Genomic DNA, 12,369 nt, shown 5'->3' on the forward strand with positions numbered 1-12,369 from the left:
TCACAGGCAGTGAGACATTGTCCCCGAGGCGCTACTGCAGAGATCGGCAATGTCTCACTGCCTGTGATTAGCGCAGCGCTGACTTCCTGACGGGCTCTGCACGTGGAGTATGCAAACACGCCTGAGCTCATCCTTACTTGGCAGTATGTTTTGGGTCATTGTCATGCTGAAGGGCCCATCCATGACCCATCTTCATTGTTCTGGCTGTGGGAAGAAGGTTCTCATCCAAGATTTTACAATACATGGCCCTGTTCATTGGCCCCTCAATGCGGCAAACTCGATGTTCTTAGGGTCATAATTATCATTTTTCTTCCTCCAAACACTGCAAGGCTATTAAAAACACCAGAACATAATCAACAAATAAGCCATTTGGTCACACTATATGGAGTTAAAGCCCACTTACTGCGTCAAATTACCCTATTATCAGCGGGTCCTACACTAATCATAGAATGAAAGATCCCACTTCTCAGCCATTTGAGAAATACACTCCTCTTTATGGGAGAACTAAGCGGACTCCTCCTATAGCACAGGTGGACACTAATTAGGGGTAATGGCGGGGGGATTGGGGGGAGGGGGGTGCTCCAGCCCAAGGGATCTGGTCAGGACACATACAATAGACAAAGACTTGGGGGGCACACCCTAAAAAATTCTCAAAAAGGCACATATACACATCTAAATGATTCAGAAAGGGATTGGGTGAAAGTGCTGTGGTCAGATGAGGCCAAAATTGAGTTATTTGGCATTAACGCGACTTGTCGTGTTTGAAGGAAGAAAAATGCTGACTATGACCCTAAGAATACCATCCCTACAGTCAAACACAGAGGTGAAAACATTATGCTTTGGGGCTGTTTCTCTACTAAAGGTATAGGCCATCTTTGCTGCATTGAGGGGCCAATGGACGAGGCCATGTATCTTGGAGGAGAACCTTCTTCCCTCAGCCAGAACACTGAAGATGGGTCATGGATGAGTCTTCCAGCATGACAATGACCCAAAGCATACCGCCAAGGCAACAAAGGAGTGGCTCAAGAAGAAGCACATTATCTCAGGGAGAGGAAATTCTGTCGTATTGTATTTTCAGACAACTGTACCGATTATATGAAAATCATACGATCTGGTATTGTATGAGAACATTTTTGGTGCTTGTCCCTTCGGATGATTGTGCTGATTGGCTCTGAAAAGCTGTGTACTAACCATCAGATTATCTTACAATCGCTTCGAAAAACTGTATTTTTCGTATGATTTTCTGATGGTGTTCTATGTTTAATACATTCTCTAAATTTGTCTCATTTTATTCTACTAATAACTGCAGCCCCGTTTGTATTTCCCATACATGTGAATGGACTCTGATCTGTCAGGAAATCTGCAGGAGTTTTTAGATCTTGTTCTGCTCTTTGCTATTCCCCACTGGACTGGAACTGGTCAATAGATGGACACTGCTCATTGTATAAGCGCTGTGTATACTTCTGTGTATTGCTTGGGCACTGACTATATTCTTTTACTATGAAGGTTTCCTGATTACTCTCTATACTCCTCAGACACGCCTATCGGTCACATGACTCAGACCAGCTGACAGTCCCCGTCATATTGGGCGGCGCTCTGCTTTGCGTGCCCTGCGTGTGACGTCATCAGCGTGCTGCAGGAGGTGATAGGACAGCAAGGTGACCGATCTTCTGCGTCCCGGGTGAGGTGAGCGGAGGAAACCGGCATACAGTGTCCCCTCTTCTCCTTCTTGTCCCGGGTGTACAATGGAAGGCTTATGTGTGTCATCAGTCACTGGCTTCCTACAACATGGAGCTGCTCTTAGTTCTGTGTGGGGAAGGGGGAGACACTGCTAGCCTTCTATCTCCTTGTCGTATAGCTCATTATATAGTGCGTGACCCCCCCCCCCCCCCCGTGCCCCCTGTGCGCATGAATGACCCCCCTCCTTGTGCCCCCTGTGCGCATGAATGACCCCCCTCCTCGTGCCCCCTGTGCGCATGAATGACCCCCCTCCTCGTGCCCCCTGTGCGCATGAATGACCCCCCTCCTCGTGCCCCCTGTGCGCATGAATGACCCGTGCCCCCTGTGCGCATGAATGACCCCCCCGTGCCCCCTGTGCGCATGAATGACCCCCCTCCTCGTGCCCCCTGTGCGCATGAATGACCCCCCTCCTCGTGCCCCCTGTGCGCATGAATGACCCCCCTCCTCGTGCCCCCTGTGCGCATGAATGACCCCCCTCCTCGTGCCCCCTGTGCGCATGAATGACCCCCCTCCTCGTGCCCCCTGTGCGCATGAATGACCCCCCCGTGCCCCCTGTGCGCATGAATGACCCCCCCGTGCCCCCTGTGCGCATGAATGACCCCCCTCCTCGTGCCCCCTGTGCGCATGAATGACCCCCCTCCTCGTGCCCCCTGTGCGCATGAATGACCCCCCTCCTCGTGCCCCCTGTGCGCATGAATGACCCCCCTCCTCGTGCCCCCTGTGCGCATGAATGACCCCCCTCCTCGTGCCCCCTGTGCGCATGAATGACCCCCCCGTGCCCCCTGTGCGCATGAATGACCCCCCCGTGCCCCCTGTGCGTATGAATGACCCCCCCGTGCGCATGAATGACCCCCCCCGTGCGCATGAATGACCCCCCCCTCGTGCCCCCTGTGCGCATGAATGACCCCCCCCCTCGTGCCCCATGTGCGCATGATTGACCCTCCCCCCCTCATGCCCCCTGTGCGCATGAATGACCCCCCCTCGTGCCCCCTGTGCGCATGAATGACCCCCCCTCGTGCCCCCTGTGCGCATGAATGACCCCCCCTCGTGCCCCCCGTGCGCATGAATGATCCCCCCGTGCGCCCTGAGCGCATGAATGACCCCCCGTGTGCGCATGAATGACCCTCCTCGTACCCCCTGTGCGCATGAATGTGCCCCCTGTGCGCATGAATGACCCCCCCCTCGTGCCCCTCTGCGCATGAATGACCCCCCCCCCTCGTGCCCCCTCTGCTCATGACCTGGGTGTTGCCCCATACGTTCCCTCAGATTGGATGTTACCCCTATCTGGTTATGCCTTCCTGCTCATACCCCATCTGTGCATGTCACCCTTTTGTGCCCCCTTACCGTGAATTCTCTGCACCCCCCCCCCCCCTGCCAATGTGCCAATATGCAGGTGGGACTGAGGTGTGATCATAGTGCTGGGGTCCATTGGACCTGTAGTGCCTACATCCAAGCGGGCACAGAAGTACATCGAGAGAACAGACTTTACAGCAGTAAACTGAAGCCAGCATGAGGAGAGCTCTCTTTTCTGACAATTGAATCTATAAATACTGTAATACTGGCCAGGGGTGTGTTTTTGTTTTTTTGTTTTTTTGTTTTTTTTGTGCTTGGAGTTGAGCTATAAGAAATAGATGACAAGACATCACAAGTCTGGCAGTACTGAAAGTATTAAGTTAAAGTAATACTAATGCCAGGATGGAGCCTGGGCTGTGTGCATCTATAGACAAACACAGCGCTGGTAAGCCACACCCTCCTCACTGGAGTTAGACTGACAGCAGTGCATCTATTGGCTTCCGCAGCTGTCAATCAAATCCAATGGGGGGGCGAGGCCAAGTCCTGCATTCTGTGTGAATGGACACAGATGCAGTACTCGGAAGGACGATCGCACAGGTGTCCACCTTTAGGAGAGCCTTCTCCAACATGGACACTTAATATGGGGAGGAGCCACCAGCGCTGCTGAGGGACCCCAGAAGAGGAGGACTGGCGCCATTCTGTGCAAAACAAACTGCACATTGGAGGTAAGTATGACATTATTTTAGAAAGAAACAACCCCTTTTAAAGTGGTTGTAAACCCTTACAACACACTTTGACCTACAGGTAAGCCTAGATTAAGGCTTGCCTGTAGGTCCAAGAAATATCTCCTAAACCTATACGGTTTAGGAGATGTTTGCCCGAAGACAGGCATCGCTGTCTACGGTGCATGCGCTGTAGACAGCGGCACGCAGTTGCACTGAGCGCGGCATTTCCAACGACGGCGCTGCCGCGCGTGTTGGCTCCCGTGCGAATGCGCGGGAGTGACGTCATCGCGGCTTCGCCGAATGACAGCGGCGGAGCTGCGAGACCCCACCGAGAAGATGGATGCGCCGGACTACAGGGGACAGCGGTGACTTCGCTGGCTCCTGTGTCAGGCGATGCATAGTAGTCCATTATGCTTTGCCTTTGCACGGAATGAAAGAGGAAGTAAACTCATCAGGGTTTACTTCCTCTTTAAGGATAAAAAAAAGTTTAGACTTTAGTACCACTTTAAGTTATTGAAAAATACCCACTGGGGTGCAGAGAATCGGATATTCTGCTTTCATCCACTTTAACGTCACTCCACACAGACACGCTCTTTTGCATATATATATATATATATATATATATATAGCTAGCTCTCTATCACATGGACATCTTGGAGGTCACTTGCTCAGTAGAGCTCATGTAACATGTTTCTCTTCTGTTCCTAGGTAAATCATTCGTGAAATCATGGTTCTTCAACATCTTTTCCGCCTGTCCTCCATCTTCCGCTCTACAATCTCTGTTCAACTACGAAGAAACATCGGACTGACGGCCATAGCTTTCAACAAGGCTAAGGAGCTCGACCCCATTCAGAAACTCTTTGTGGATAAGATCAGGGATTATAGGGCAAAGAGCCAGTAAGTACTGTCCCAGGAATTCAGTTAACTTTTGAGGCAATTGTTTCTTACAAATCAACACCCATCGCTGTAATTACTAATGGCAGTTGTAGTGTTCTCTTCCATCTCCCTTAGTGGCAACCATCTAGGGAAAAAAACATCTCTCCAGCTACAACTGTGAATGTGTGTCATTCATTCCTAGTACACGGGCACAGAGGAGACTTCTTTCCGCAAAGGTTGTACAGTGTTGGTAAGGGCCACACAGTGAAGCTCTCAGAAGTGGGTGAAGATTAATATATATATATATATATATATATATATATATATATATATATATATATATTTTTTTTTTTTATTTATTTATTTGTTAGATGGTTGCCACTTATAACTCGGGGGGGGGGGGGGGGCATTTGGAGAAAGAAAGTTGCATAAAAAGTAATCCTTTTTAAAATCTCTTTTGTTTAATTTGCTAAAATCAATTTGTCTTTCTAAAGAGGAAGTAAACTCTGCACTTCGTATTGCGCTTTCCATGTCATATAATATGTAACCTTATTAAAAATAATTGCCCAGTATAATGTCTCCTAAAACACTTGCTACTTACTGTATTTAGTAGTTTTTATTAAAATCTTCTTCTGAGATTAGGCTGTACCATCTTGGGTATTGTTTTCTGAGTCCCCTGTGGGCGTAATTTCCGCCTTTCTTTGTTTTCCCTCGCTGAAATTTCGCACATGTGCAAGCATGTGTTACTGAGCCTCTTTCTCGGTCGACGGTCCTACTGCAATTTACCAATTGAATATCTAATTGTTATATGAACTGCTGTTTTTTTTTTTTTTTTTTACAAAAATACATTATTTTTAATACCATTTTAAGTTACTTTTTCTGCTCTTTTCAATAGACACCTCACTGAAATTCTCGGTTTTTGGCAGCCTGAAGTTAGTGGTATTTTTAGTCTCCTGCAGACCTGTCAGTGTATCTGTGTGCCTGTACATCCAGTATGGACAAGCAGATACACTGACGGGATGAATCGATGAACTACCACAGCGCTCCACAGTGCTGTGGTAGTTCATTGAGAACTCCAAAGATGTCGGGACTTGTAGTTCATTCATACACCAAGCTCTGTGTATGAATGACGTGGCCATGTTGGGAACATGTAACATATTCCACCCTAAAATTTGATGTAACATGTTCCCAAGGGTGAACTTATCCTCTAATCTCTGCCTCGCTGGCAGTTCAGTGCTGGGTTTTCTATAGAGGGGCCCTGGTTTTACCCATACTTACCGGTTGCTTCAACCAAATGTCACAGATTCTCTAAGGCTGGGTTCACTCTGCGACACCGCATTGCTGTGCAGATCACATGCGACACCTGCAATGGAAATTGAGCCATACAAACTGTATGGCTGAAATCGCATTCGCACCAAAATTATGCAGGACCCTTTTTTTGGTCCGCACTGGAATCGGATCACAAGGGTGTCCATACCTATGCGATCTGATTCCTGCACCATTTGACAGTTCGCTCTGCGAACCATTTCGGAGGTTGTCATTACCTATATACATTGACACCCCTAGCGGGTTGCAGATCTTATTGTGAACCAGTGTGCGATTCAGGTGCAATGCAGGAACCGGCACTGAATTGCAGGGTTTCCTGCATCGCACCATTGTGAACGGGGGCTAAAGTTGGCCATACTGCTATAGATTATCTGCAGATTTTCTATGGTTAGATGGAAAAAGTGGGAGATTCCTCCATCCACGCAGTTTAGCGAACATGGAGAAATCTGTTGCACTTTTTCATCTAACCATAGAAAATCTGCAGATAATCTATAGGTGTATGGCCAGCTTTAGTGTTCTATGAAGTGTTTTTAAGTTCCTTTACCATCTAGGCTCACGCAGGCTTCAGCTTGTAAACACTTGTATGAAAATCAGTGTGTATACAACAAGCATTTACAGGCAGCTGCGATGAAGTTAGTAAAGCACTTTTTGGCTGTAGATTTAACAGACAACTTGGACCAATACCTATCATCAGGGTTGATTTTACTAAAGCTGTAGAGTGCAAAATCTGGTGCATGGTAGCCAATCGGCTTCTAACTTCAGTTTTGTTCAATTAAGCTTTGACAAAAGAAGCTGGAGGCTGATTGGTTTCTTTGCAGAACTGCACCAGATTTTGCTCTCTCCAGTTCTAGTAAAATATCCCTATTATCCCTATTTACTTTACTTTAAGTATTAACCAATAAAAAAATCGTATACACAATCCTATACCCACAGTTGATCCAGAGGAAAGCGAAAAACCCCAGCAGAGCATGATCCAATTTGCTCCAGCAGGGAAAAAAATCCTTCCTGATCCCCCGAGAGGCAATCCGATTTCCCCCGGATCGGCTTTACCTGTATATGTTTCGTGTCCAGTTATCTTATGTACATTTAGGATATAATCCAGGTCTGTTTTTAAAAGCAATCTACTGAGCTGCACAGAACCACCTCTGGAGGGAGTCTATTCCACGTCCAGCCACTATCCAGTTTATTCTATAGATCAGTAGCGGAGTGCAGTGATCCAGATTTCCCTTTACAGTAAACAGAGCTATGAAAGATCTATTCTGCCAGATTGCTGTAGGTCACCATATGCTCTTTTTCTTTAACTTATTGTTGATTTGCTTGGGGATCCAGATTGTAAAGTGTAAAAGTATATACCTTTTGAGTTAATCAAATCTGTAATGTTTTGTTAAAGGGCAAGTGGAAGCACAGTGGATGCTGGCCCTGAATATCAGAAGGAACTTACCGAAGACATCAACAAACTACAGAGGTTATATGGCGGAGGAGACATGGAGAAGTTTCCAGAATTCAGGTTTGAAGGTCAGTAACATATGTGCTGTCATTCATTATACAATGATTTATTGATCCTTTTTGGGAGTGCATGAGGTAGAACATTGGCATCATACAGCAAGAATAATCTTCTCAATAAACATCTTCCCTGACAGAGTAATCCTAACCCTGTTTTTATTGGTAGATATTGGCCCTGAGGTTAATAAAATGTAGTAGAACTCGCACTGTCCTCACACAAGATCATTTGTATCCCATTGTCGATCTTTATTGGATTTTCTTTCAAGAAACAAGTTCTTCATTTTCTGGTGGATTGAACAGTGGATGGGTGTTTTTATAACACGCAATTTCTGCCAGCACTTACTGAGTTTGGCCCATTTCTGATAAAAGGGTGGTTTACTCTGTCAATTTTTTTTCTAATTATTTTTATTACAGAGAATGCAGCAGTGAGAGTTAAATTTCATGGCATCCTGAAATAGTTGGAAGCTCTTTTGCTGAGTAATGTCACTGATCAAACCTCAGGAGATACATTTTAGAAGCTACTAATACTGTCCACTTCCAGAGAATGCCTTCCCACTAGTTATCAATCTGAAATGGGTATGCAGATCAGAAATTTAAGGTGTACTAATATGTACGCTTAAGGTCTGGGGTCCAAATTATTAACCACTTAATGACCAGGCCATGCTTTGCAATACCGCACTGCGTCGATTTAACTGACCATTACGTGGTCATGCGATGCTGTACCCAAACAAAATTGATGTCTCCCCACACACACACACACACACAAATAGAGCTTTCTTTTGATGGTATTTGATCGCCTCTGTGGTTTTGATTTTTTGTGTTTCTAAACTAAAGACACCCCCTTTTTTTTTTTTTTTTTTTTTTTTTTTCTTTCTTTAAAATTTTCTATTACTGTATGCTATAATTAAATATCCAAAAAAAGTGTAAAAAAAAAAACAAAACAAATTTCTCCCACTGTTTAGGCCAATATGTATTTTGCTACATATTTTTGGTTAAATAAAAAATCACAATAAGCATATATTAATTTGCACAAAAATTGTAGCATCTATAGATTTATGGATATATATGTATATCCTTGGTATATATAACAGGCATACTTTTTTTTTTTTTTTCCTAGTAATGGCGGTGATTTGCAATTATTAGCAGGATTGCGATGGACAGATCGGACCATTGACATTTTTATACAGCGATCAGAGCAAAAAATAGCCACTGATTACTGTATAAATGTCGCTGGCAGGCAAGGGGTTAAGTGTGTTCCCTGGAAGGTGTTGCTAACTGTATGGGGGGGAGGGATTGCTGTTGCTAATCACTAGGAACAGATGATCTCTCTCTCTCTCTCTCTCTCTCTCTCTCTCTCTGTCTCTCTGTCTCTCTCTGTCTCTCTCTCTCTTCCCCCCCCCCCCCCCCCGATAGAATGGGCATCTGTTTGTATACAATGACAGATCCCCGTTCTGCCTGCTTCTGGAGTGATCGCAGTTGGCCAGTGGACATAGAGTCCACCGGACCCGCTGGTTGGCTCCTCTGCTCGCAAATGGGCAATCGCGCACCCACAAATCGGCATGTACGGGCCCAACTTACAATGGCGGCAATTCTTGCAGGGGAGCCAACCTGCCGCAGTAGAACTGCAGGGGGTGGTCCGTAACTAGTTAAACAAAGTACATAAGAAAAGGCCAAAAATAATGCCTGCCATGTTGATCTCATGACAGGTCACTTTAATCAGAACCCGTTCTATAAAATCGCTTTTGCCATTGCAGACCTTTCCATCTGATAGTGCTAGATGCCTGGCTGTCATTTTGACCACCTGGCTTTAATGCTTTGAGCCACTGACTCAGAGCCAGCGTGAAAAAAGGACATCTGACTTTTCTTTGACTTTCCTGATCTAGGTACTTGTTCCAGGTCTGCAGTTTGGTTGTAGCTTTGGAGGATGAAGCAAAGAGGTTTCTTATGATGGTTAGGCAACTAGCATTTTCATGTTGGGGAGTTTGTATCTTTTTCTGAAATTTCTGGACTGTGTTGGGTGTCCTTCAAAGCAAAAAATTGTCACCATATATAGAAAGTTTGTCGTTAATTTCCCTTGTTTAATTTCCTTTTTTTGTTTCTTTTATTTAGAACCAAAACTTGATGAAGTTCCGAAGTAAATTTTCCTTTATCCCTGAATACGGATGTCACCGGCCTCATGTGTTCCTAGTAAATTAATAAACCATTTTGGTGATGACTTTCAGAGTGTGTCTTATCTGTTTCCTCTGACAGATGTTAGTTCATATACTACTCAAAATGCATCTGACTTTGGGAGCACCTAACAAAAAATAAACAGAAATATTGACACCTGTAATTGATCGCAAATACTGTGTCTTCTATAGTTCCTCCCCTGCAGCAGACAGTTCTTGGGCACAACGATCTCTGATGTCAGTGTGGTGAGCAGGCTCCCTGCAGCACTTGATGGGTTTATAGCACTGCAGAGAAGGGCCCTTGCTCTCTGTGGAAGCAGAGGTCTCTTTGCAAAGGCCAAGTATGCAAATAAGAAATACCTGTATGTCTGACACCCTTATCTGAATAGTTGATTTATATTAGTCACCTATTGTGCATTTTCAATTTTTTATTTAAAAAAAAAATGCATTGCACTGCCTGAAGAGAAGGTGTGTGTGTTTTTTTTCTATTATTAAATCGTACAGTTAGGGGAAAATAGTATTTGATCCCCTGCTGATTTTGTAAATTTGACCACTGACAAAGAAATGATCAGTCTACAATTTTAATGGTAGGTTTACTTTAACAGTGAGACAGAATAACAAGAAAAAAAAATCCAGAAAAGCATTTTAAAAAGTTATTTAATTGATTTGCATTTTAATGAGTGAAATAAGTATTTGACCCCTTCGCAAAACATGACTTGGTACTTGGTGGGAAAATCCATGTTGGCAATCAGAGGTCAGACATTTTCTTGCAGTTGGCCACCAGGTTTGCACACATCTCAGGAGTGATTTTGTCCCACTCCTCTTTGCAGATCCTCTCCCAAGTCATTAAAGTTTCAAGGCTGATGTTTGGTAACTCGAATCTTCAGCTCCCTCCACATATTTTCTATGAGATTTAGGTATGGAGACTGGCTAGGCCACTCCAGGACCTTAATGTACTTCTTGAGCCACTTCTTTGTTGCCTTGGCCATATGTTTTGGGTCATTGTCGTGCTGAAATACTCATCCACTGGCCATTTTTTTCAATGCCCTGGCTGAGGGAAGGAGGTCTTGTGCAAGATTTGACGGTACATGGCCCTGTTCATCGTCCCTCTGCAGTTAAGTTGTCCTGTCCCCTTAGCTGATAAACACCCCCAAAGCATAATGTTTCCATCTCCCTGATTGATGGTGAACATGGTGTTCTTGGGGTCATGTGCAGCATTCCTCCTCCGAGTTGGGTTGATACCAAAGAGCTCAAATTTGGTCTCATCTGGCCACAACACTTTCACCCAGCTCTCCTCTGAATCATTCAGATATCCATTAGCAAACTTCAGACAGGCCTATACATGTGCATTCTTAAGCAGGGAGACCTTGCGGTTGCTGCAGGATTTCAGTCCTTCACGGTGTAGTGTTACTAATTGTTTTGGTAATTATGGTCCCAGCTGCCTTGAGACCATTGACAAGATTCTACCGTGTAGTTTTGGGCTGATTCCTCAACGTTCTCATGATCATTGAAACTCCACGAGGTGAGATCTTGTATGGAGCCTCAGACTGAGGGAGATTGACAATTTTTTTTTTTTTTTTTTTCCATTTGCAAATTATCACACCAACCGTTGTCACCCTCTCACCAAGCTGCTTAGCGATGGTCTTGTAGCCCTTTCCAGCCTTGTGTAGGTCTACAATCTTGTCCCTGACATCATCCTTGGACAGCTCTTTAGTCTTGGCCATTGTGAAGAGATTGGAATCTGATTGCTTCTGTTGACCGGTGTATTTTAATTCAGGTAACAAGCTGAGATTAGGAGCACTCCCTTTAAGAGAATACTCCTAATCTCAGCTCCTTACTTGTATAGAAGACACCTAGGAGCCAGAAATCTTGCTGATAGGGGATCAAATACTTATTTCACTCATTATAATGCAAATCGATTTATAACTTTTTCGAAATGCATTTTTTGGAATATTTTTGTTCTGTACCCCACTGTTAAAATAAACCTACCATTAAAATTATAGACTGATCAATTCTTTGTCAGTGGGCAAACATACAAAATCAGCAGGGGATCAAATACTTTTTCTCTTCACTGTACTCTCCTAGGTGGATGTAGCATCGGCCCCCTGCTGGCTCTAAGACTGATAACCGAGCAATCAAACGTCGCTAAGTGGCTGAGGCAGGTGCCAGTCCAGGCTACAGTAATGATCCCCTGTGCATGAGTTAGAAACCCAGATGGAGATAACTCTATTGCAAAAAAAAAATGGATAACTCTTTTTGAAGCCTTGCTGCCCTCTGAGACTGGGATTGTCCTTGGCACGCTGTAGAGATAGATAAAAGAAAGAGGGCATACTGGCCTAGTGCATTATTCCACAAATTTTATTAAAATAAAATAGATACTACTTACAAACCAAACATAGATGGTGTAGAAGCTCCTTTGGTAATTCAGTAGCACTCTCCGATCACTCGAGCATAGGGGGCCTCACCAGGGCATGTCTTCAGAGCCAAACGGCAATTTCTCTCTCTCTCTCTCTTTTTTTTTTTTTTTTTTTTGGCACATAAATACCTCTATTACCACCACTGACACGCCCACCTTGTGAGAGCTTTGGGTCCCTCCCCCAAAAAAGGGGGAGGGGAGTGAAAAGGTCTCTAGGAGAACAGTAACTCATCCGAGTTCTCATATTTAAGAACTAGTTGATCTAAGTGATAAAATTGTCAATAATGTAACTATACAGTGGGTAAAATAAGTATTGAACATG

At 44.7% G+C, this 12,369-nt stretch overlaps 1 protein-coding gene across 1 annotated transcript; it reads left to right on the forward strand.

Annotated features, from left to right (window-relative positions):
* The first annotated feature begins 1,538 nt into the window (after positions 1–1,538).
* Positions 1,539–9,795, forward strand: ATP5PF (ATP synthase peripheral stalk subunit F6). Its single transcript, XM_077480039.1, has 4 exons — positions 1,539–1,686; positions 4,467–4,655; positions 7,351–7,475; positions 9,573–9,795. The coding sequence occupies exons 2-4, from the start codon at positions 4,486–4,488 to the stop codon at positions 9,599–9,601; spliced, it is 324 nt and encodes a 107-aa protein (XP_077336165.1). The 5' UTR covers positions 1,539–1,686; positions 4,467–4,485; the 3' UTR covers positions 9,602–9,795.
* The last annotated feature ends 2,574 nt before the right edge of the window (positions 9,796–12,369 follow it).

This window comes from Lithobates pipiens, unplaced genomic scaffold, assembly GCF_037356315.1.
Source record: "Lithobates pipiens isolate NorthernLeopardFrog02 unplaced genomic scaffold, aLitPip1_a1.2 Scaffold_16, whole genome shotgun sequence".
Classification (NCBI taxonomy): domain Eukaryota; kingdom Metazoa; phylum Chordata; class Amphibia; order Anura; family Ranidae; genus Lithobates; species Lithobates pipiens.